Source organism: Batrachochytrium dendrobatidis, assembly GCF_000203795.2.
Source record: "Batrachochytrium dendrobatidis JAM81 unplaced genomic scaffold BATDEscaffold_6, whole genome shotgun sequence".
Classification (NCBI taxonomy): Eukaryota; Fungi; Chytridiomycota; class Chytridiomycetes; order Rhizophydiales; genus Batrachochytrium; species Batrachochytrium dendrobatidis.
In genome coordinates this window covers 646,843-671,944 of record NW_006281104.1, presented here as the reverse complement: position 1 = coordinate 671,944, position 25,102 = coordinate 646,843, and the positions used below count along the sequence as shown (strand labels likewise).

The window sequence follows — 25,102 nt, the reverse complement described above, 5'->3', positions numbered from 1 at the left end:
CCATTATAGAGCTCATCAAAACGAGCAACAAGTACGCTTGGTTTTTCTTGGAGTTGAACTGTATCATCTGAAGCAGCAGTTGGAGTTGGACCATCGGATACTTTTACATTGTTCAAAAGTTGCTTTGAAACAGCTTTAATTGGCTCAGTAGATTTGGGCAATACGGGCTTAGAAGTGTCAGGTGTAACTTTCTTTGGCTCAGATTTACTTTCAAATACAGGAGCAACACTTTGTTTTAAAGCGGGATTGACTGAGCTACCAGCTGGATTTTGAGACAAGGCAGACATATGACCCGTGGCTGGTTGACTGAAAGAAAATTTTGGGGTAGTAGTGTTACCATCTGATTTTGTAGGAGTAGATACTGGCACAGTACCACCCAATACTGAGCTAGATGTGCTTGTCATAGATTTAGGTGCTCCAAATACAGATTTAGTAGCACCGCCAAATACGGGTGTAGATGAGTTAGCTACCGCGTTAGATCCAAACAAACCATGGGTGGTAGATGCTGGGTTGAAAGGTTTAGTCGTATCAAATAGTGGTTTAGCAGTTGGCGGTGCAGCAGCACCAAATGCGCCAAAAGAAGTAGAGCCAAATGTAGCAGTAGTTGAACTAGATTCAAATTTAGCTGGTGTGGTGGTAGAGGGCAATTTGATTGCACTTTTTAAACCAGGAATTGGCTCAGACGCAGTCACACCATGTTTTTCAATTTTTGGAATGACGGTAATATGCTTTGTCATTGTGGGATACGCGCTAGGGGCATTTGTGTTGATCAAATGAAATGCCATGAGTTCGCCAATGTTATTTAAAATCATCAGTATAGGAGCTGCAGGAATCTCAGGTTCGTCTGGAGCGGAAGGTGGAAGTGGTTTGACTGAAGTTAAATCAAAAGCCATTCCAACTGGCCAAGTATCTTGTTCTTGTGAATCCAACGGCATTGTCATGGGAAATTTTTCCAAAACATTCCAATTGCTCCATTGATTGGTATCGGAACACGCAATGATGCCGTAGTCAGTTGAAGCGGCGTTGGACAATACAATCAGGTGTTTGGCATCCGATCCCCAATTTTGGAGTAAATCCATATGATAGTTATTGGGACGGTCCAGACTAAATGCAGCAGCAGGATCTAGTAGCAAAGTATAAGTAGTATTGCTCTGAGCATCTTGCTCGACAACGTAGATACTGGTGGCTGGGGGGTAGTCAGGATCTGACTGAGCTTCAGAATAGACTCCAACCAATACACGATCTTCAAGCCAAAGAATCTGCGATACAGATCCAGTTTCCAGTTGTGGAGGATTAGGAATATCTCGTTTAACCTCACCGTTAGGAGTGATTCTGAGAATATGACCATTTTTGGTACCACATGCGATCTGCTTTCCTTTACGACTCCAGCTAATGGCAGTGATATTTGGAGAATCTACCAAAGTGACAGTGCCAGTCAAATGAATGAAGCAAAGTCGGTAATCTGCAGTGAGAACTGCAACAATATCGGGCATGAATTCTGGATTAGGCAGAATATCAAGGATGTCACCACGATCTACCTTGGTAGATGTTTTGGGTGTTGGTGCTGCAGATGCCTGGATAGATCCATGAAATGGTTGTGAATATTTAAAAAACACATCCATGAATTGATTTGTATTGCAATTACCTTGAGCAGATCTGGTACAGAATAGGACAAAATCATAGACTGAGTTGTAGCAACGATAATGAGATTCTGATCAAAAGAAAGTCGCAGATGTGTTACAGATTGATTGGAATCCAGCTGAACAGACACTAGGACAGATTCTGATGGCAGCGATGGTTTAGAGTGTTGAGGAGCATTACTGATGGTATTGACTATATCAGCAGAGTAAGCGATGGCAAAGCCATTCATAGTGCTATAGACAGTGAGTCCGTATTTTGCAGAGCATACCAGCAGTGATGAATGGTGTGGAACACAAGTCAAGGAAGCAAGAACAGCGCTAGTTTCAACCCTAACTGGAGGTAATAGCAAGAACTAATAATAGGAATCAGCATTCATTCATAGTCAATCCAGTTCAGAATAACTCACATCTGCATCGACCTCTTCTGCCTGTTGAGTTGAAACAGTTGCTGTCATATCGAATGACAGATTATAAACTGTTTGTAAACTGTTAATTCAATGTTTTGAAATCAATTATAAATTGAATTTCAACACTTGTAATAAAACAAACTAAACTTTAAACTAAAACTCTTCAATTCTTTATTACGATCGCTCAATTCATTACAATTCTAAAATGTCAAATACAATCCAACTTGAAAGATTGTCTAATAAATTGTGTGAATTATCCAACACTTTGGTGTCCTTGTTTTACGTGAATATTACAAGACATTCTAAACCAGTTCTGTGGTTATATTATCTAAATTGTGGCTATATTCATCAATCAAACTATTAACAATGTCACTGCCGGGAATATATTGTATGTTTTCATCTTACTCATCATTTAATGGTTTGACTCTATTTAAACCTTGTGCATTCATACTATGTTGGTCATCAATATAGCTAGCCAGCGTTTACAAGCGTTGCTTCTCAAAGGAAATTCAAGTGGAGTCCTTGCAGAGTTGAACACTTATTTTTCAGTTCCTATAATTGCTTCAGTTGATATAACAGACGAATCAAATAACAAAAAACCCTTGAAGCCAAGACTCCCTCAACACTTGCCATTTCGTTTTCTAAAATATGTCATGAATGCAACTCCTAACCCTGTCGGACTATTACTTGGTGTTGCGAATGCCGCAGTAAGCGATCCATACTCGGTAGATACCAAGGTATGTGAATCCCATCTGAACGCACGTTTTGTAAATCTGTTTTATAAAAATATTCACGAATCAATTATCTTGTCAACTATATCTAATCATTATTCACCAATATTCAAATGATGCATCCAGCGCAAAATATTCATGGGACTTGGTGGTACTATTGCTAGAATTTATGCTGCTGTCGATCCAACTCTCGCTCCAGCTGCCCCCTATTTTCGGCAAACAATGGGAAAGTCTCTTGGATCACTCCAGTCACCTGTAAAACTTTCAAAAAGTCCACCTCAAAAACCAGACAAGGCGGATTCAAGTTCCATCACTTCCCGTAGTGCTTCTAGTGACACGAGTGACGCTGAAGATCTGGATGACAGCGACTCCTTTGATCGCCCTGCAGATATTTCTAAATGGATACATTCTGATTACCTGTCAAACTGGAATGATTTTTGCACACGCCAGATCTCTTTGCGTCGGCAGCACACTCAAACTACTTTGAAACTATTACAAAACTCAAGCACAAGTCCGTTTGTTCATTGGCTAGCTGAACCTTTTTCTATTCAGTTTTTACCACCCAAAACTACTCAAGAAGATCATTCAGATCAAACGCCAGCTCAAGTCGCTACTGGCCAATATCAGGCATCTTTGTCTTTTTACCACGTAAACAGGATACTTGAAAACCTGATGCGACAACATGCCATGGCTGACTACGTCAAGATTGTTTGTGATAATCAGCTCTGTAGATTTGTGGACCTTGAGAGTGCTTTTACTATACTTCTTGAAAAAACCAACACTCAACTGTTGGCCGAGCTTGTCAAAAAAACACCATGGACACGCTATACACTCTACGAAATGGTAGAGAAAGAATGGTACAATTGCATTGTGTCATTAAGCAATCCATCTTATTCTACAAAGGAGCGGTCAAAATCATGCAGAAAAGTCATGAATATAGTCGATAGTAGCGATGCTGTTCATTTCTCTGCAATCTCATTTAGTGAACGGTATGCAGCCCTTAACTGGAGTATCATGTCAGTCAAAGATATTATCACTCAGCAAAATATGGATCCAAATCATAGTTATACCGATCTGACGGAATGTCTTGTAGATATTCTGGAAACCCTTATGCGTACCATCAATACACATGCGCTAGATCACCCGCCACGGTTGGACAATCAGAGTGCTTCATATAAATATTTAAAACAGCGTGTATCGGCTGATCAAATGATCGAGTTTACGCTCAATCATATATTTCACAGCTTTCATAAGGATTCGACACTATGTGGTATGATCAAAAATCGATTTAGTACGTTTATCCCACACGACATTCTAGATGCCGCTTACCATGTCAACTGCTCGCGGGGTGGCAATAAAAGCCACACATCAAGACTATCTTTTTCAAATTCGGGCATGCAGATTCCATTTTATACAACAGACACACCCATTTGTTTTGTCAATACCAAAGAAAAGCTGGAATATTTTAAAACTAAAATTCCAGATATTGTGGACATTGGCATTGACGCAGAATGGTATAACCAAGGTTCCGACAGAATGTCTATTTTTCAAATTGCAGTACTTTTAAACGATACAAGTCGTCGAGTGTATATTTTAGATTTGTTTAATCTTGATCTGACGGAAACATGCAATGTTTTGACGGCTCTCTTTAGTAGCAAGCGCATCACAACACTAGGTAATGGCATCACATGTTTAAACCCTACGATCCACTGCATTTTGATTTGAATGACTTGATGCTAATTTAAATCTGATGCTTCCATTACATCATTCAGGTTTTGATGGAGTCCAAGATCTCAAGAAACTGAATGCCTTGATGCCTAATTTGCCACTACCGTACAATCTAGTTGATTTGAATAAGCTATCCATGGAATTATTTGCTGACAAGTTAAAACGTCATGATATTAAAAAACAACAACTTGGCTTGTCAGATCTTGTATTGGTCGTGTTGGACAAGACGTTGGATAAGCGGGTTCGACTCACTGATTGGAATCGTCGACCACTTCGTCAGTGTCAACTTACGTATGCAGGCAAGTATTGCATAGAGTTGGTCTTGTCAGTGCCTTTACTTATTCTATTTTGATATGAATTCATTTTAGCATCCGACTCGGATGTTCTGATTGACATTTACAAAAAGTGGAAAGCAGTGCAGTAACCATTTATGCAGCAGACGCATTTATTTTTGCAATGAAATCGTGTTCATATACAAAATAGTTATTATGTGTATTTTCATTACAGATACTAGACTATGCGGCAGACTTTGATAGACCAGCCAAGATAGAAATAAAAACCACTACACAGGTTCACAAAGCCAAACTGTGACACGTTGCATCACTTTTTGAGAATCTGAACAACATCTTCATCGCACATGACATGCTCCTTGCCTACTTTTTGTGGATTGTGTTTGACAGACGAGCCCCATACCAAAGCGTTTCTAAAATCACGCAAAAGACCTTTGTGTATCGAATTACAAAAATCTTCAACTGTGCATTTTCCTTCTCGCATGACAACAGGTGCCGAGTAATCTGGAAGTTGTCCCTTGGGCTAGATGAACAAATGGTATTAAAAAACAATGTCAGGCCAAAGATAAAGATTGGAAACAATTGGAGTTGAGTAAAAGCCTACCTTGGTATATATACGAACAAGACTGAGGTATTTCCACATCATATCAAGCAAATCATCAAAGTTCCATTCGTGATGCGAGCTAACAGGAACAGAATGAGGAATCCGATAGATGATGTCAAGTTCTTGGATGGAAATCTATTTAATATTTCAAAAAAGTTAAACGACACGATTTGTTCAATTGTATAGCACATCGCAAAAATATATACTATTTAAAGCAATACCTGATCGATCTTGTTTAAAACGTACAAAGCAGGAATGTATGCACGGTTTCTGAATATAAATTCACATGATTAGTAATGAAAAGGATTCAAAAACAAGTTTGTTGTAAACACTATTTACCCTTCCATCACATCGATAAGCTCGTCAGCAGTGGCATCACATCTAAGCGAAATATCCGCATTGTGAATCTTATACTCGGACAGAATTGCCTTGATCAGATCACCATCTAAATGTGTGAGCTTTTCAGTGCTGGTGACGTTGATACCACCCTTTTCCTTTTTTTTAAAAGTAATTGCTGGTGGTTTTTTGTTGAGACGGATTCCGAATCCTTCAAGTTCACGCTCGATAATCTTTTTGTCGCCCAATGGTTTGAGTACATCCAATACAATAAAAATAAGAGAGCATGTACGTGCAACTGCAATAACCTATTTCAGAGTTTAAAGTGTTGGGGATTTAGTTGACAAGGTTGGCATTGAACAATACGTCAAGACAGTTGTACACACCTGACGACCACGACCTTTACCGTCCTTTGCACCTTCAATAATACCAGGTAAATCCAGCATTTGAATTTTGGCACCCTTGTAATGAATCACACCGGGTACGGTTGTAAGAGTAGTGAATTCGTATGCTCCACTAGTTTAAATATCGATTTGAAATTATAAGTATTATGATTTTAAAAGTCAAATTGTACAGTCGTATTCATGTAACATGAAATACTAAATAAGGGTGTCTGCAGAATAAACAGTCATGTTTGATGTCAAATTTACTGGACATTGTCTTTATGAACTAGAACGCGAACATGATTTTAGGATACAGCAGGAAGTTTGTAAGGATTGGATTGAAAACAGTTGAGCCCAATGCATGGATTTCAATGGGAGATCTGGTGACTGTAGAATGCATGGCTGTCAAATAAAGAGAAAAGTTCAAAACCATAGTTTGATTATATAATGACATTGTGTTTCAAAGAGTTGAAATGTCCAAGTCAATTTCTAATAGCAAAGCGTAACGAATGATCAACGATGGCTTATCCCGAAGCAAAATAACGAATGCAAGAGATGGCATTCCATTTTGCGAATACGGTTGTAAATGGTATGAATTTCAGATTGTTTTAAATCTCTGCATAAAGCTAGACATGAGATCTCATATCCAGTATGAAACAAGTGCACACTCAACCAACAAGATCAATGCAACGTTTGATGCTTTTTAGTGAAGGGTCGATTACTTACACTTCAGAAACAGTGCCGGTCAGCTTGGACATGAGAGTCGACTTTCCAACAGAAGGAAATCCTACAAAGCCAACTCGAGCCACACCCGTCTTGGCCACATCAAATCCAACACCACTTGCACCAGCACCACTAGTAGGAGTAAGCAGTTCTCTTCTAAGCTTTGCAAGTTTTGCCTTGAGAGTGCCCAAGTGATACGCCGTAGCCTTGTTCTTTTGAGTCTTGGACATCTCATTTTCAATGTCCTTGATTTTATCGATTATAGTAGACATGACTGGCTGCTGTTACTTTTGTGAATGTGTTGCTGTCTGGTTGAGTATGGCAATCGGTTGATTGTTATGGCAGTTGAAGTTGAAAAATAAAAAACCTCGAAAATTTCATGAACAATCGACTTGCCATTCAAATTCATCGAGTGATTTCAACTGTTCAAAACACTGTTTTTAATAGTAAAAAAGTGTATTGACCAATAAAAACATATATTATGACTGTTTTTTCTTATCGACCTGCTGGATCCTCCCAGCAATACGATTCTTCTAAAATCTCATTCATAGCTACACCATCGGTATCCCTGTATTTGTACATACTAGAGATATCTTGATCTCTATATTGTCCCAAATCTTCTCCTACGTAGCTTACACATCCGTCAATGTCATATTCCCTATTCGAGTCGCGACCTGTATTATCTATATCCGAATCAGTTCCAAAAGAACCTTCAGATACAAAACCATCTCGAGTATCTTGTTCGTTAAAGCCTTCCTCAACTTGATGGATATATTCACCGTCACCAATGGGTGGTATAGCCAAAGGGTCAGGTTCTTCTGTGCGATCTCCATCACCCTGTTGACCTACTATTTCAAATGTAAATGGATGCATTTGTAAATGACTCGTCAGCAGTTCTTGAGTATATGACAGCAAGTCAAGCAACATCATGGTACACATACGTAGTAATGACAATGGAACACCACGCCATTCGTCAAATAGATTTTCTAGTGATTCCCATAGTCCCATGCTATGTCCATCTACCAAATGTTGAATAGTTCCAACGGTCTCACTCCAGGGTATATTGCGAGTGTTGTGTTGTGTTAGCGTCGACAATATGCCAAGGTAGATGGCGTCGTTGGAAATAAGATGTCGTGCTTTGGCCATGACATCCTGATCTATACCTATACAATCATGAATCAGCGTGTCATGGTATGTGATGCATTAGTTGGGTTGATACTACTCATAGTATATGCGTCCTGTCATATCAATATGAAAAGATTAAATCTTACCAAACTCTTGTGAAACCTCGGCTTCAGCAAACACTACTCTCAGACACTGCACATCCCGAGGAGAAAGTTTGCGATCAAACCACTCCCATATATTTTGAATGATATTACCGTGATGTCCATTGATAGATCCCAAATCAAGACAGTCTAAATACTCCTACAAACAGGAATGCAAGTTAAAGTGATGTGGAATTGAACGTCATGACAGGGGTTTCACATTGAATAGTGATTCTACCTGAAACAGAACATCTGGATTTGGATCTGCGTTACGCAAGATATCATACACCTGGGATTGGACAGAGAAAGATTCACACAGTCGTATCATGCCATCACGCAACTCATGCTTTAAACACATTTCGCTTTGCAATGACTGAAACGCATCCAGTAAATCGGGCTCGAGAGAAATAAAGTACTCATCAAAGACATGTAGAGTTTGTTCTGTGTGTGTTTTTAAAAGTGACAAGAATTGCTGTACAAACAAATCGTTCAAGTCAAGAGTTTAGATAACAGTTGATGTTAGTCAAGTCACACACACAGTGCACATTCATCCAGCATGCTATGACAGATCTAGAACCAGGTTCATGGGAATGAAAAGCCAGAAACACAGAGTTTGAGTGAATGGATTCAACTCTCCATTTCAAACCCGATTTACAGTTGCATATTATCTAGAAACTGAATAAACCGTTGTTGATCCATTGGATGCGAGTCATGAACCAAGAATAGGAAAGGGTTGAAATAGACTAAAGCATATCTACCAAAAAGCATCTTGGCTTATTTGTAGACTGCGAATCCCATATATTCAAGCCATCAAATAGATTGCCTTGAATACCACAGACTTGGAATCTCAAGAAAGCGCAGTCTTTAACTTGACCAGTGAACAACAGTCGTTTACTGACTTGCCTCAAACTTGAGCGACTCTATGCGACAGCTGACCATGACAAGAATCTGAAAAAACCGCATAAAGTACCAGCTAGAAGGCATAGGTAGAGGAGTGGATGGCATGGATAAAAATGGCAGACGTAAGCTTGTTAATGACCTCTCAGCAACCATCGCTTGTTGAATTCACATTCTTGAATGTGTAGTTGGATTCAGGTCAAGGTATCAAGACATCCTCAGGAAATAGTGCGTTTGAACCAATTCATTGCTCTTCTACACTCTTATTCATGTGGAATACTAAATATAGATTTGTCTTGTAATACTTCATCTCACTTTTAGAATACAACAAATGCATTCCAAGAGTTTGGTTGTGTATTGGATTTGCATCTGAATGAACAGCAGGCTTCTAATAAGCATGACTATTCAATTACTATCCCAAAACAGTCATTGCAAGTCAGATGCAGAAAAGTGTTTCATTTTACGTGAATACGCTGTAAATTGCAAATATGGCTCAAATAGATTTCATAAAGGCACATTGATGAACGAAAAAAGTTAAGTAGAAAACATGGTCAAGTCGTGGGCATTTTGCTTAGAGTTTGGGTCCAGCAGAAATGATCTCATGCGATGCCTTGTCTTCATAGGTTTTGAAGTTTTCAATGAAAAGTTTTGCAAGCTTTTCAAGTGTGGCTTTGTAAGATGCCTCAGTGCCCATCCATGTCTTGGAGGGGTTGAGAATTTCAGATGGGCAGCCAGCAACGCTTTTGGGGATAGAAAGACCAAAGATGGGATAGCTTTCCCATTCTGCCTTGGCAAGCTCACCACTGTGGATGGCATCAATGATGGCACGCGAGTACTTGAGAGAGATACGCTTGCCAACACCGTATGCACCACCGTTCCAGCCGGTGTTAATGAGCCAGACATTGGCCTTGTGGGTCTTGATTTTTTCGGCAAGCATAGTAGCATATTTGACTGGATGCCAAACAAGGAACGGTGCACCGAAACAGGCAGAGAAGGTGGCCTGGGGTTCAGTGACGCCTTCCTCAGTACCGGCAATTTTAGCAGTGTATCCAGAAATGAAATGGTACATGGCTTGGGAAGAAGTAAGTTTGGAAACGGGTGGAAGCACACCAAAAGCATCGCAAGTAAGCATGACGATGTTGCTGGGATGAGTGGAAACACAAGGGATTTTGGCGTTGGGAATAAACTCAATGGGGTATGCACATCGAGTGTTTTCAGTCTTGGATGCGTCGTTATAATCAACAACACGAGTAGCTTGATCATAAACAACATTCTCAACGACAGATCCAAAGCGGATGGCACCGAAAATTTCGGGTTCCTTTTCGGCAGAGAGATCAATGCATTTGGCATAGCAACCACCCTCAATGTTGAACACACCATGGTCAGACCAGCAGTGCTCATCATCACCAATGAGGCTACGATGGGGATCGGCAGACAAGGTGGTCTTTCCGGTTCCAGAGAGACCAAAGAAAAGCGAAACGTCACCGTTAGGACCCTCGTTGGCAGAAGAATGAAGTGAAAGAACTCCACGTTTGGGCATGAGGTAGTGCATTACGGTGAACACACCCTTTTTCATTTCTCCGGCGTACTGGGTGCCAAGAATAACCATCTCACGACGAGCAAAGTTGACCGAGACAGATGTGTCAGAGGTCATACCAGTGGTGAAACGATTGGCAGGGAAGCTACCAGCGTTGAAAATGGTAAAATCGGGCTCACCAAAATCTTCAAGTTCGGCAGCAGTTGGACGAATAAGCATGTTGTTCATGAACAAGGCTAAATAGATGGGTTGAAATCAGTAACATTAATGTATTGGTTAGTCGATTCATTCTAATTTAGAATCAGTCGCATAGCATCGATAGTTGGACTTACCATGGTAGGCACGAGCACACACAACACGGACCTTGATACGATATTTGGGATCCCAGCCAGCATAACCGTCAAACACATAGAGACGATCGCGAGTATTGAGATAATCAATGGCTCGCTCACGGTTGACCATGAACGAGTTCTCGACCATTTTGAAGTTGATGGGTCCCCACTTTAATGTAAAAATGAATAGTTAGTCAACTGTGCACACTATGCAGTACAACCCAATCAAAACATTGCACAATCTGGTATACCCAAATTTAATTAACATTGCATACCCAAATATCGTTGGTGGTGGATGCCTCGTCAACAATACGCTTGTCTTTGGGAGAGCGACCCTTTTTGGAGCCAGAGTCTGTAGCAAGAGCACCTGCAGAGGTGATGGAAGTACCAGGCTCATGAACAAGTGCTTGCTCGTAAAGGGCAGCAACAGATGCTATTGTATTGAACAGATCATGTTAGCATAAGATTAGTTGTCAAGACTAGAATGCAAAGGAATATCACATTCACATGATCATGGCCACATGGTGTCAATACATTTAGCAAAGCCACAGTAAAGTTATTGGCTGCCTACGGTTCACAAGACCGTAAAAGCAACCCCATCACTGAACCAAAACGATGATATCAAAATCCTTCAACGTCTTGGATGAATAAGAGTGATGTAGGAGAATTGCTTTAGCCATGTCAGCTGCCAATATCAAGGGTCCAACTGACCAGCCAGTAGTCACTATGAAGCACAGCCAGATAATGATGGACAGATGAAGTGGATCTAATGAAAGATGAGTAGTGAAGCGTAAGAGTGATGGGCCAGAATCAAACAGCACAGGACCGGAATAACCCGACCATTGGACGCAATCAATAGAACAGCCATCTCATTACAGACCAAATCAATGCGGCCAATTCACCCCTTTTAACCCACCACTTCTAGCTCATTGCATTGAAATGCCAGCTATAAGAACACATGTCTTATGACAACCTTGTTCACAATGAAGTCAATCAACTAACCGTTTTAAACGGCAGTTGAGATGTACTCAACATCAAGTATAGGGTGCACTTGACAAAGCTGATGCTTTATGAGATGAAACAAGTAACATAGATTGCAGGACATACTACAAGTAACTGATATAAAATACTTTACCATTTCGGAAGATGGGCTTAGTGTAGTCGACACGGGCATCACGATGGAGAGCCTCATGGATCTCATCATGAATCTCTTCTTCGTTTCTGCGGAAATGAGTCATTTTAAATAGTTATGCAAGACTGAGTGTCAAAGGCTTGATGGATTGCTTACAAGACAACTCGAGAGATGTGCAAGAGTTTGCGGAAAGCAAACAGGAATCAAGGAAATTACAGCTATTTATAGGATAAAATTAACACTTGACCAAAGCGGCTGGTTTGTATAATACCCGGTTTAGACTGGATTATGATGAATTCATTACCCCATGTAAAGGAATTACACTGCCAGAAGACTATGAGATGATTATGATTAGCAGTCAAGATCTGTAGTCATGCATTACGATGATTGAGAAACAAGAGAATGAATATTGAAATCACTTCAAGACATGTTGACAATTGTATGGAAATCCACTTGCAAAGAGTGAATAAAATCAAGTTTTTGCACATCTTTCTTTACCATACTGTTCATCATGTCTGCTGCTTCTTACCCAAGGCTGTTTGGCATGAAGGTCTACAAGACCAGCTTCCTTAAGCTGTATCTTCCTTTCATACTATCTGGATCAACCGTATACTTTGGTGTTGCTTCTATCCACACTGCTCTGACCAATGGTAAACCACTTGCACTACTATTCAAATGAATACTTACCACCACATTGCACCTGTTTCTACAAGCCATACATAGGATGGATTGAACTGCTTACACTCTACAGACTATGTTGAGATAAACCAGTTTTGATCATTCGATTAGACTGAATTCACTCTAGTCGAATACCATTTGTCAACTCTCTGGATGAAGACAGTATCTTTACTGTTGAAAAAAATTGATACCTCTTCAACTGAGCTTACTCTTGGTTGTCAGGCTAGTGTGTAATATCTTGTTTAGGTTACAGTTACAAGACATTCAAGTCTAGCAATACTGCTGTCTACAACTTGATCTAGTCTAAGCCTTTTAACAAGATCCAAAGACCTATTCATCACCCTTGCTTTTCTCGATCCATTGTCTAATCCATTTGTTTTTGTATTGATGCGTATATCGGTTTTACTCAACTACAGCTCCCGATGACAAATGGGTCAATATTGTGTAAGTTGTTTCGAGCCAGTTTATTGTGTTTTGAACATTGATTCACTCATATATTTTCTATAAATTTCAAACAGCAACATCGTCGAGGCTGCTACCAAGAACCAGGTTCTCAAAAACGAAGCTACCGACTACCTCAAGTCTCTCGAGTCTGCAAAGAATTGAATATGCCAATAGGAATTCAATCCACTGTCTTGGTGGTTTTAACCTCGCCCGGATCTACTTTGCAACAAATGAAAATGCATCGTTTTCCTTTATTTGTAAAATAATTCAATGCCTTGATTGTACTCTGTATGGTTGTACCAGAAAATATACCAGTTTCATTATACGTTGATGAAATCAAACAAATACTGTGATAGATCAAATCGCACTGATCTACCAATGCTGCTCACAAATTCATAACTGGCAGTGCATTTATATTTTGCTGCATCGATCTTGTCCATTGTAGTAACCCGTACAAGAAGTCGCAGCGAAGCCAACGTGGAGATCTAGTCATGAAAAAATATAAGTTGCTCAACCCTAACCCTGACGAATCATAATCTACGCAGCATGTACAATCAAACATCAATATACCTGTGTATGTGCATTGAACCCAACATCTACATCTTCACCAAGAATGCTATAAAAAATCGCCAGCATACGTTCAACATTAAACGCTTTGGGTCCCAACAGTTGCTGTCGCATCTATACGTTGTTTTGTATAGCAAGATGCAATCGGATTAGTAAAATATAATGTGTACACTCATTTCCATCATGTTGTATATACAATTACAAACAACTCTACCTTGCTACCATTATGTACACTGCCTTTTTTACCTACACGCTTTCCCTTGGATTCTTTGGCTTTTGTAAAAAAGCGCGAGTCTAGTCGAGGTGGATTAAAAGACGCCAAATAGGATGCAATAACTAAAAACTTTGTATAATATGGCATGTCGTACGATTTGGCTAAATCAAAAATAGAGTACACACCGTAGATGCAATCAGAAACGTGCTTGAAACAAGACATCAGACTCAATGTGAATCGATAAACTACCCATAGTCTACATGATTCAAAACACTTTCATACCAAGATCTACGTTTGTCGAAACTAGTCCGTTACTCTTTGTGCTTCTGCGCTGCCATTCACAAGATGAAATATCGCGCAAGTAAAGCGAGTGCAATGCCTCTTTGATGTGTGTCTGTGCCAGTCCAAACAGTTTACTGACTTGCTGTCTAGTAGCTATATTAATACACGTCAGCTCAATTTTTGTGGTGCAGGATTAAAGAGAAACAATCCTGCATTGAATAAATCATCATCACTATACCTTTTCCCTGAAGCACAGGTTCAATGTATTTGGGAAACAGCAGTGAAGTGATGTGTCTTAGCTCAGTCAAATGACGGCATGATGATGAAAATACATCATATAGAGTGTTTGCAAACGTAAGATAAAAATCAGGTGCCTCTGTTTTAGGACAATCAAGTGCTACAATATCCATTGCCTCGTGTAATTATTCGCAAACCAAGCATAAATCAAGAACCAACAATTGTCAATGTCAGTCTGACATATCGCTTGACAACCCAACTACAATAGATTGAATTGTGCTTATCTTTGGTATACGGCGGAAAATAGACGGTTATGGATGTATTAGCTAGAGAGTCTGAGCAAAAGTCATCCCAAACCATATTGCTTATAAATATAACACACAGTCGAACGCCGCTCTGTTGTATACAAAGATTGCAATGAGTATCGTCATACGACTGGGCCAACTGCACAAGATGAACCATTCATAATAGTCAACCCACCCATTCTGATAAATTAAGCAGGTATGAAATCAATGTCGGACATCCAAGATCTCGCAATGAATCCGCTTTTTCAAAAACCTAGATTCGGTAATATCATGCACATCAATTTACGTCTTTTCAAACTATTTGCAGACCCAATTAATCAATATAAAGCATGGATGCATCACACATACCAAAAACAGAGTTGAGCTGGTTTCCATCTGAGCACTTGAACTACCGCATATCTCTCTTATATGTTCAACAAACTCGTCCAGAGTATCACAGCGAGCATAAGCTCTATAGCCGTTTGCAGCAGATGAATCCACTCCAGCTAATGCATCGAGTATCGATTCAAACAACAAGCGAAGCGTATATGCTTCTAAACAGTTGATCCAAACCGATCGGGTCGAGGTATCATTGCAGAGGATGTGTTTCAAGGTTGTGCTTTTGCCAGTACATGGCATACCGTAAATATAGATAGAAGATGGACACAGAGGAAACATGTCTGGTGAATTTGATGGTTGCAAAGACTGTAGCTGAAGTGGATGCTAAATAGACAAAGGTAGACAGTAATCAGTCAGCTTATGGGATCTTGACAATACAATGATATAATTGGCATTAACGATTCGAGTATCAACCTTGCCCATCAACTCCAGTAAAGTGTCTTGCTGCAGTTTTCTGCAAATAACATGCAACGGTTCAACTGGTTTGGAGTATTCAGTTTCATCAAGTAACTGGTCATTGAGATTGCTCATAAGTCTAGAATGTCCGAATTGTAAACTGCAAAAATAATAGTTTTGATAAATTTGTTCAGTTTTAGCACAAGTCTATTTTGAACCTTTTTAAAGTCGTCTTCACAAAATGAATCTTGAATTTATCTTACAGTCCAATCAGGAATAGACAATGATCAAAGTGTGTTGTTTTGTGGAATGGAATGTTGTCTAGAATAACATGCGTGTTGGGGAATGTTGCATAGCGTTGTTTAGAAAGTCAGAATAGTACAGTCTTGTCGGCTGTTTTGATCCATCTCAAACATACCGACCATCATATGATTACAAACTATAGTTTTGAACTGTTGTGTTTAAATCTTGCAGTTTTGTCTTTGTATAGCCATACATTGTACAATCACCAGATTCATTCATTGCAATCTAGACATTTGCTTGAATATTCCCAATAAAGTCTGGTCACATTTCCTTATGATAATCTGTCACTTACAAATGTTGGGTTTTGTACGTAATATGGTTTTCAAGATCATTGACATTGTTGGCCGAGACATTTGCGTTGGGTAAAGGTCCACAAGTACACTTGCAGCATCTCGTTGTCCAAGTGTTGATGACTACAAGGTTGCTAAGCCATCAATCAATGTTTGATGACAATATATTATAAAAAGTAGATATTGATACGTAAAAGGACATGTTTTGAATGCTAAAACCAAAACCCATTTCTAAACAATAATTCAAAAGGACACAATGTTGTCCAATAGTATTGATATTCATTCAATATGAGACTATCATGTATTTTAGCTTATTTGATGTTCCATTTTACGCGAGTACAGTTAATAGCCGATTATTTGCTAATTGAAATCATGTCCAATACACACTCGAATCTAAAGTACCATGTTCAATCTTCAACACTCTAATCAATCTTACTCAACATGGATGTGCATCAACTATCTACAATATCAAATCTAAAACAATAGTACATGAACTCCACAAAATAACAAAAGTTGACTAAATGTTTGCCCCTCAACTATATATTCAGGTAATCAAATATCGATTTTACAACTCAAAGTAATAGAATGATTAGGCAAAAATAGACATGCAGCAATGAAAAAATGAGATTGTATAAGCTGACCTTGAATGGACAACATTAATAAAGGTAAAAAATAAGCAAAATTCAAGTAACAATGTCGGATCGTTGTGGAAAATGATCAAAAGTACCGAGGGTATTCACAAGATGCATATAAAAAAGATGTAAATATAATGTAAAACAACAGACCAAGATGAAGGATTATGCAGTTGCAGTCAAAATGGTTTTGCATTTGGACAACAATCGAGATGGTAAATTACAAGAGGTGCCAAAGACTGATGCAATGTCCTCGAGTGTAATCTGAGTAGGATGAACAAGTTTCAAGGAGCAAATACAAGTCAGCACTGTCGCTACAATAACGGATGGAGCTGTGCTGGTATAAGCTGTCGACAGACTAGATGATGTGGCTATATGTTCCAATGTAGTATCTAGTAATGCAAACACTCTGTCCCTAGTGGCTACTGTTGGAGGGGATCGTCTATGTGATGTTGATGGGTAGTTATTGTAGCGCATAGCACGGGTGACAGCAGATGTATGATGAAAGTTGCTGCATCGTACATCAGGAGTACCAAGACTGTTGAAGAATTCATGCATGATTACATGAGGAGTAATGATTGCAAAATTCCATTCAAGAGCTGTGCTAATCTTGCGCTCCATACGTTTGATGTCTTTACGTTGAAAGGCATACACCTCGTCATGCACCATATCTCCAGTAAAAGGCTCCATAGTCTCTTCAGCCATCTTGGCTGCGATATAAACACATGATAGTGCAAGAAGTCTTCCTTGTTTACGCATATTAACCTTTGTATGTGACACATATCTATCTAGTAGATTCATAGATATATAGGCTGTCTCGCCCTGATAGTGGCGAGCACGACATGTCTTCAATACCAGATCCACGAGTTCTGACCGAAGAAGAGAAGATGTCCAATCTTGAGAGACCAAGTATCGAGACTCCTTTTTAAGCATTGCAGTCAATTGACGAGTGGGTTCGAGTTTAATCACTGAACGTGGTGATATGGAGCCATTACAAAACGTTTCGGTATCAGTGTTGGACATAAAGGATTCGTTGCTTGAAACAGTCGCTTGCTGCCGAGACAGTTTGCCAGTGTATTCTGGAGTGCTGATATAGTAATGTGAGCCATGAGCAGGAGAAGATACAAGTAGTAAAGGAGATGCCGTTACAAGCACAGGAGCAGATGCTTGCTCTAGGGAAGGAACAGCAGCAGCAGATGCAGTCAAAGTCCCCGAGTGATGGGATTGTATCAGTTGCTGTTGGTGATGTGGAGCAGATGGAACCAAAGTCTTGACTGTTTTTTGTCGCTTACTCTCGTATATGTCATGCGAAACACAGTTGCTGCGTCGTTTATTGCAGTCGAGTCTGGAAGACATGACGGAACATGCTTTGGGAGTCGAACTGACGGATCTAGATGCAAAATGATCATCTATGGGATAAGCATAAAAAGTAGTGGGTATGGCCTTTGCAAATGCTCTTTCTCTAGTGTGGTTGCTAGGAGATAGCTCACCAGATTCGAGCGAGTATAATGGAGCAACATTGCGAGAGCCTGGTACATTCTGAAGATAGTGTTGCTGAGATGTATATAAATGATCGGGTCCACAAGTAAAGTGATATGACGATTGACGAGATTCTGGAACTGCCAAAGGTGGTTGAGTAAAGTGACGGGATTTGGGATATTGTTGCTGCTGCTCATAGCTATATTGATCCCAATGAGGATCGTCGAAGGAGCGTTGATGTGATTTTAAACTGGCGGACAAGATGGGCCGGCCTGTTGAAGATGATGCTTCTTGTGCTGAAGAATAGGATTGTGCTCGAGCGAGTTGTAGTTGGTGAGTGGTGTAGTAAGATGGGTGTGTAGCGGAGCAGTAACTGAATTCAGATTGTGGTTGGTTCTGAGGGGTTTGCATAAAAGGTGGAGGGTAGCAATTGTGGTCGTTGGGGTAGTTGTAGTAATAGTCAGTTTGGGGAATGGCAGAATGCTGAACAGCAGATTCGTATTCATCACACGAGTGATAACTTGATTTTTGCGATACAACGCTGCTAAAGGGTGGTTTGGTCATCACGCACTGACGGTTGTCTCGAGTAGATTTATGAGATTGACAAGCCCATGGTAAGTCTCTGGCAGACATGGCGGCAGCGCAGTCAGATAGACCAGTCAAACCATTCGTATTTTCAGTAACTGGAAATGACGACCCAGTAGTCATGGCGAATGGTCCAGATATGGGACCGTAGTTTGTGCCAGGGGGAGTTAGAACATGAGCATCTTCATTGCTATAAAAGTTACGACCAGCGCAGCCTGACAATGCAGTGGTATGACCAACAGGTTGACCCGCATCGCCATAGAAGCTGCCCGAATAGCGGGAATTGGCAGCAACATGGCAGTTGTAGGACCCAGCCAAATGTACAGGCAGTCCATTTGCAAAGACAGGAGAGGGATCAGCAGAACAACAGGAAGAAGACATGTACGTTGGCATCAGTAAAGGTGGAAGAGTAGAGAGTGCTTTGCTCGGATTGTGAGAGCAATGCTCGAGTCTGCAGTTGCATGAGTGATGAGTTGCGCTAGACATAGCATTAGAATGGCGACTTGGAAAGCAGCCGTGAGAAGTCTGTGAAAAGGGAAAGACAGTAGCTTCTTCAATGCCAGACATTGATAAAATGGACTGTAGCTGCACAGTTCTGTCGTAAATATTCCTGAAGCTGGTTGGTATTTTCAAATCAAAACACTTGTCCAGTAGAAGTCTAATCTGCTAAAGACCACCACTTGACAAGTTTGACAATTGTTGGCAAACCAAAAAATTGCCTGCAAAAAGCACGGCGGCCATTGCGCTTTTTTGGTCGAGTAAAGCAGTGGATGAATGATGGGTGGTGGAGGTCGACGGCGTTTCTTTACTATTGCAAAAGCATCAACAAGGGTTTGTTCGTGAGACTATTCGTGAGAATATACCCTTGTTGCAAGGACTTGGTGGACAGAGCTGGCACTGATTTGGGACTGGATTGTACACATTCGATTCTTAGGGTCTTGACGACGAGTGCTGACCAACTAACCCATTCAAACAAACACAAGCGGGTTGTAAGCCTTCATGTGCTAAACACAGCATTGGTTACTGAGGGTATACAATTCATAGCCACACCTACTTATTCACTGTATTGATGGTTGAAATATCATGGGTTGTCGACTCATCCATCTCTATCCCATCATACAAAAAATTCTAGTTTTTACATTCAAATGGGCGTTCATTCCCTACTAGATTATGTGAGCCATTAAATTTCAGGCTTCTCTACTACACTTGTAGCTTCTGTCTGATATTTAGCACTAAACTCCCATCAACAGAAATATCCACCGCGTACATGTCAAGTGTCTCGGTTGTTACTGTTGTATTCATCTGGCATTGACTACTCGTTGCTCCTTTCTATTACAGGTTGATATTCCCAATCCAACACAACATCCATCATACTACAAACTTGGTTTTCAACTAAACTTTTCCCTTTCTTCTCGTTTGACATGACCTTACATTGCGCAATCATTAGATTGATTCATTGCAATCCAGATATTGGCTAAACTGTCCTCGGACTCCTGTTGTAGTCTAAATATCAGATATGGTCTAGCCAAGACAACAAAGTCTCGGGAACACAACTCTACTTTGTAAAGTCTAAAATGCAACATTGTCCAGCAATTTGGCACCCATCATTCCATGAAACTGGCTGTTTATTATGCATTCAACTCCATTGTTTGGTATCACATTCTATGTGAACATGGCAGTGAAATGAATCCACAATGTCCAACTACACCCATCCTGTCCCTTTAGAATTTAATCATTTTCAACTATTATTGCGTCAATAAACGCAGTGTGTATTAGAAACTTTTACCAACCATTCCAAAAAATGCCTGTTTTTTGTTGATTGGCAATCTTGTATCCATCAACCAAAAAATATGTGCAAAATATTACACTGCCCAAATCATCTCAAAAACCCATCAGAAAATGCCTTGCGAAATTGTCGGCGATTCTGAATTACACCTGCCTTGTAATCTTCAGTATGTTGTGCATCCGTCATTTCAACATATGCCTGAGGCTCACATCGAAACTATTATAGTTTAAATCAGCTATAATATTCTTGTCCATAATAGTTGTATGGGATAAAACTCACCATGTAGGATTTGAAAAACTCGCGATAGCCTCCTGAAAGCACATATATATGTGGATAGTGCAGTTTAGGATATGCCATGGCATTAATGTTTCGATCCATGCTTCGGAAATGCAGTGCCCTGTATTACGTACAAGAACGATACTAGTCAGTTTAGCTTACTCATCTAAACAAACCCATTTATACATACATTTGAGGTGCTCGTTGTGCAGAATACTCGCAATGAAAGACAATCACAGTCTGGTTGTTTGAAGGTGGAGATGTAAAGTAGTGTTCAAGATCTTGAACTGAAGTGACATTCTTTGCTCCATTAATATGTCCACCAGCATACTCGTATCCATACCGACAATCCACAAGATGAAATGATTCAATTTGATCAAATTTGCCATCCAAAACTTGTGCAAGCGTATCCACTGTTATACGTCGAATCATATCTTTGCCTGGAACAAGCATGCTAGGAAGTAATGATGTCTCATCCGATGTACAGAATGGACTAGACAGGGATAGCTGAGGCTGATGATGAAGATGTGGTTGCTCAGGATGCTCAGATTGGCCAAAGCCAATGACAGTGTTGGCTCGTCGCATCTTGATCGGAGGCTGTCCATGCTTTTGTGTCGGAAGAATGGACCGACAGACTGCTGTAGTTACTGTTCGCAGATCAATATCCATGTCCATGGTAGAGATTGGACGGGTACGTCTGGAAAGTAAAGGTATACACTTATGGTCAGACGCAGTCGAGTCGGACAGAGTAGTGTCATTTCGTTGCTCAGTCAAGAAGCAGTTGTCACTTGTGTGTAGCAAACGGGGTTGCAATCCCACCTGCTTTCTAGATTGTGGCAGTTTGGATCGTCGAGTCGATGGTCGCTGATGTTCGGACAAGACACATTTTTCTGCAGTGATGACTGCTGTACTGCTGCCAAAGTCGGATTTGGACAGATTACAAAACAAGCGTTGCTACAAAGCATGGGTAAAAACAAAGTAAGTCGTTAGTAACAGTATTTCTAAATAAACCATCTTTAGACACTGGATAGAGTTAAACTGATCCAGTTTATAGTTGCATCTCTTGAAACGCACTACCAAAATTCTAATACCAATAATAGTATAGTGATGCAGATACCACTTCAGTGTTTACAAAGCAACACAGGAGCCAGAGTAGGATTATGACCAGCCCAGCACAGATTCAAATACCATGGCAATAATTAATGCATATGCTTACATCTGTAACCAACTTGAATCGACCGGGTTTGCTATTGGCGGCACTCGAGGCAGCGTTTCCATAACCAAAAGCAGGAGCTCGCGGCGGTTTGGAAGAAGTAGAAATGTGCAAAGCTGTTGACAGACTTGAGCCAGAAGTGTGCAGAGATGACATGTACGAATTTGGCTGGACATGACCTTGTCCATCTAGTGTGCTATCCACTGTTAACGTATTGGTCGTACGTTGGTTCCAATGAGATATGCCACTATGTATCATATCAAGTGTAGACATTACGGTTGTTTAAAACAAAAAATGTTGGTCAATTAGTATAAAAGGTTAAGCAACCGACAAGGTGATTAGACAGAAGCAGGTGTTGCTTGATAATACAAACATACACCTGTCAGTATATGATTTGTTACAGATCTAAGCCAGCGGTAAGGTTATTACAAACCAACACGTAGATTATGCACGTGGGGTAGTATGACAGAAAACATACCCTTTTGTAAACATGTCCATCCTGGAGGGTTTGGTCGATACATGAGTGCGAGCAGCAGGAGCTGTCTGAAAAACAGTTTCAGATTCCATTTTAGATGGTGCAGTAGTGAATGACAATGGGTGGTCTCTATCACGGCTCATTGGAAAAGAGCCATGGTTAGATGCAGTAGTATCATCTGTAGATGCATCATCTGCTTTTTTCAACAATGTTGTTGATTTTATCGACTCGTCTTTTTTTGAAGCAATGACGGGACAACACGATCTATCATCAAGCACCATGGTCGATTTTCCTGTAGTTTTACATTCAGAAAATTGGGTAAAAAGCGGCTGTGTACGTCCAATATGAAGCGGAAGTACATTGCGCTGAAATGCATTCTGATCCAAAAACATATGATTCAAAGGAGCAACGGTATCTAGAGTCTCCTTTGGTTGCATTCGTGTGCTGTCTTCACAAGAGCTCATTTCGGCAGCTCTGGAAGCATGTGGTATTTTGTTCAAGGTATTGAAAGTGGGGAATAAAGTTGAATACGATGGATCTGGGGAGGAAGAGCTCATTGCATGCTGAGGCGGAGAGCTGAGGGATGATCCTGAAAAAGATGCGCTGTGGCTGGATGTGGTATCGCAGCTATTGGAGCTAGAGCATAAAAGCATCTGGGAACTGGTTGACAAGTCATTGACACAACTTCCCCCAAAAAGTGACGCAGTTCCCTGAGCTTCCAGCCGACCAGACGCAGTATTCATTCGAGTCAGTTTTCTATAAGAGCGAGCTGCTGCAACATTTGAACCAAATAAGTTTTGGATACTTTTGAAAATAGAATGGCATTGAAATCAATCTTACCGTTTCCACGGTATGACATTCCAATAGTAGATGTTGGTGTTGGCATGGGACTTTCCAGTGCAGTCTCCAAGTCTTGAAGCAGGCATCTCCTTGGTGTTTTAGCTTCAGATCTGTATTGAATTTATATTTAAATGGTTATTATTTCTATACATTACAATTGGACAGGGTAGAAGATGAAAAAGAGTCGTTGCTGAGACACTCAATTTTCTAGTTTGTAAAACCACCCAAAATTACTCGACGCGTCGCAAAACGCGTCGAGTTTAAGCTGAAGTCGTGAGCCTCATTTTGCCCTGACCTATCCAAACACGCGGACTCCGCTCCATACAAGACTCTAATCCAACATATTTTCACTTTATCATAGATTGCTCAACCCAATAGTATTATAACGGAAAGATAAAACTACTGCAAGCCAAACTATACTTGCTCCCAAGCAAGATGAGACTGCAGCTACCAACACAATTACAGTTCCATAGACTTGGGAAATGAGCAAAGCATGATCCAAATAATACGCAATCAAGTTCATTAAGCACCTCCACTGTTCTATCCAGTAGCATGGCCCTGTAATCCAGGAAGCATATATACACCTTTGCCCGCGCAAATACAACACCCTACAAAGGCTGCTTTTGCACAATGAGCGTATACATGCTCCTAACAAGATGTGACAATGTAAAATAATATCCGCCACATATTGTAACCAACATTTGGATTCACCAATAATGTCACATTTAAGCAAGATATATAGCGGAGTACTTGTACAAAGAAACTTACTCGGCTTTTAAAAACAGGTTTGCACCTATGTCATTCGCGAGGACAGAGAGAGGCGACTTCATGTTGAGCAGACCTGTCAACTCAACCATATCACTGACACCAGAAAGCGAGCTTGAGACAGGTGAGCAAGGAGTCAGACCGTTGCAGGTAGAGCCCATAGAGACAAGTGAGGAATTAGATATGCCAGAAGAAACGCCCAGGATATCAGTGGAGGAGTTGAGTGGGCAAGGAGAAGAAAGGGTTGGAGAAGCCATAGTGAAAGCAAACATCACGTTATTGGCGATAATTGGGAAATTTGGGGTATTGACTAGTAGCGGAGAATGGGGTATCGATCGTTGGATACAGGCTGATATGAGTTGAAACTAAAGGTGCCTAAACAATAGATGGGTGCAGTCAAAAATGACAAGGATATTATAGAGTGGATAGAGAATGGAAACGTTCAAGTGTTAGTCAGATATAGATCTATAGATTAAAGTGAATAAATATCGAGCAAAGGAGCAAGAGTGAAACAGTGAGGATAATATAGAAATGGAGTTTGTAAAGCTCGTGACTGGGATAACATTAGATGCAGTGTTTAGATGTTATGTATATTTAGCAGTCGAGTGGGTCATGTCCAAAATAGCACTGGAGGATAGGGTAAAGAAGTATAATAAAAAGAAAATGTGAAGGGGTGTTCAAGTTGTTTAGCAGATACAATGATGCGAATGGGAGAAAGGGGCAGATTGAGGGTCAATACAATTGCACAGCATGTATGGTGGAGAATAGGGATTGAAGTTTCAGAGGATATGGTGTATGGAGCCAAGCTCTGTTTGACTTACCAGATACGGTCACTGGGAATAAAGTGATAGGAGCAATAATGGTTGGTTAGTAAGGTGTGTACCAGACTCGGACACAGCACAAAGCCAAAGGGTATTCAACAAAGACTGGAGGCGATTCAGGATTGCTGATG

General features: G+C 40.4%; 9 protein-coding genes across 9 annotated transcripts; 3 read left to right on the top strand and 6 right to left on the bottom strand.

Annotated features, from left to right (window-relative positions):
• The first annotated feature begins 2,304 nt into the window (after nucleotides 1-2,304).
• Nucleotides 2,305-4,986, top strand: BATDEDRAFT_88588 (uncharacterized protein). Its single transcript, XM_006679216.1, has 5 exons — nucleotides 2,305-2,435; nucleotides 2,519-2,784; nucleotides 2,905-4,453; nucleotides 4,551-4,805; nucleotides 4,875-4,986. Exons 1-5 carry the CDS (start codon nucleotides 2,414-2,416, stop codon nucleotides 4,928-4,930), a joined length of 2,148 nt encoding a protein of 715 aa, XP_006679279.1. The 5' UTR covers nucleotides 2,305-2,413; the 3' UTR covers nucleotides 4,931-4,986.
• Nucleotides 4,987-5,106: 120 nt separating this feature from the next.
• On the bottom strand, nucleotides 5,107-7,114 carry BATDEDRAFT_11713 (uncharacterized protein; the record flags this gene model as incomplete). Its single annotated transcript, XM_006678825.1, has 6 exons — nucleotides 5,107-5,319; nucleotides 5,401-5,535; nucleotides 5,622-5,670; nucleotides 5,740-6,044; nucleotides 6,123-6,252; nucleotides 6,846-7,114. The coding sequence occupies 6 exons, from the start codon at nucleotides 7,112-7,114 to the stop codon at nucleotides 5,107-5,109; spliced, it is 1,101 nt and encodes a 366-aa protein (XP_006678888.1).
• A 223-nt stretch (nucleotides 7,115-7,337) lies between these two features.
• BATDEDRAFT_24981 (uncharacterized protein) lies at nucleotides 7,338-9,160 on the bottom strand (the record flags this gene model as incomplete). The annotated part of the gene is made up of 6 exons (XM_006678915.1): nucleotides 7,338-7,738; nucleotides 7,784-8,005; nucleotides 8,114-8,267; nucleotides 8,346-8,579; nucleotides 8,866-8,975; nucleotides 9,007-9,160. 6 exons carry the CDS (start codon nucleotides 9,158-9,160, stop codon nucleotides 7,338-7,340), a joined length of 1,275 nt encoding a protein of 424 aa, XP_006678978.1.
• Nucleotides 9,161-9,441: 281 nt separating this feature from the next.
• BATDEDRAFT_19595 (phosphoenolpyruvate carboxykinase PCK1) lies at nucleotides 9,442-12,185 on the bottom strand. The gene is made up of 4 exons (XM_006678849.1): nucleotides 12,009-12,185; nucleotides 11,149-11,306; nucleotides 10,874-11,042; nucleotides 9,442-10,777 (listed from the first exon to the last, which is right to left on the bottom strand). The coding sequence occupies exons 1-4, from the start codon at nucleotides 12,109-12,111 to the stop codon at nucleotides 9,576-9,578; spliced, it is 1,632 nt and encodes a 543-aa protein (XP_006678912.1). The 5' UTR covers nucleotides 12,112-12,185; the 3' UTR covers nucleotides 9,442-9,575.
• A 331-nt stretch (nucleotides 12,186-12,516) lies between these two features.
• On the top strand, nucleotides 12,517-13,289 carry BATDEDRAFT_88795 (uncharacterized protein; the record flags this gene model as incomplete). Its single annotated transcript, XM_006679215.1, has 3 exons — nucleotides 12,517-12,655; nucleotides 13,100-13,127; nucleotides 13,202-13,289. The coding sequence occupies 3 exons, from the start codon at nucleotides 12,517-12,519 to the stop codon at nucleotides 13,287-13,289; spliced, it is 255 nt and encodes an 84-aa protein (XP_006679278.1).
• A 71-nt stretch (nucleotides 13,290-13,360) lies between these two features.
• BATDEDRAFT_88585 (uncharacterized protein) lies at nucleotides 13,361-14,600 on the bottom strand (the record flags this gene model as incomplete). Its single annotated transcript, XM_006679135.1, has 5 exons — nucleotides 13,361-13,612; nucleotides 13,698-13,808; nucleotides 13,909-14,069; nucleotides 14,191-14,343; nucleotides 14,429-14,600. The coding sequence occupies 5 exons, from the start codon at nucleotides 14,598-14,600 to the stop codon at nucleotides 13,448-13,450; spliced, it is 762 nt and encodes a 253-aa protein (XP_006679198.1). The 3' UTR covers nucleotides 13,361-13,447.
• A 2,014-nt stretch (nucleotides 14,601-16,614) lies between these two features.
• On the bottom strand, nucleotides 16,615-19,362 carry BATDEDRAFT_88584 (uncharacterized protein; the record flags this gene model as incomplete). The annotated part of the gene is made up of 1 exon (XM_006679134.1): nucleotides 16,615-19,362. One exon carries the CDS (start codon nucleotides 19,360-19,362, stop codon nucleotides 16,897-16,899), a length of 2,466 nt encoding a protein of 821 aa, XP_006679197.1. The 3' UTR covers nucleotides 16,615-16,896.
• Nucleotides 19,363-20,671: 1,309 nt separating this feature from the next.
• On the bottom strand, nucleotides 20,672-23,471 carry BATDEDRAFT_24978 (uncharacterized protein; the record flags this gene model as incomplete). Its single annotated transcript, XM_006678914.1, has 6 exons — nucleotides 20,672-20,797; nucleotides 20,861-20,978; nucleotides 21,048-21,811; nucleotides 22,074-22,317; nucleotides 22,549-23,349; nucleotides 23,386-23,471. The coding sequence occupies 6 exons, from the start codon at nucleotides 23,469-23,471 to the stop codon at nucleotides 20,672-20,674; spliced, it is 2,139 nt and encodes a 712-aa protein (XP_006678977.1).
• A 709-nt stretch (nucleotides 23,472-24,180) lies between these two features.
• Nucleotides 24,181-24,513, top strand: BATDEDRAFT_24977 (uncharacterized protein; the record flags this gene model as incomplete). The annotated part of the gene is made up of 1 exon (XM_006678913.1): nucleotides 24,181-24,513. One exon carries the CDS (start codon nucleotides 24,181-24,183, stop codon nucleotides 24,511-24,513), a length of 333 nt encoding a protein of 110 aa, XP_006678976.1.
• Nucleotides 24,514-25,102: the final 589 nt, after the last annotated feature.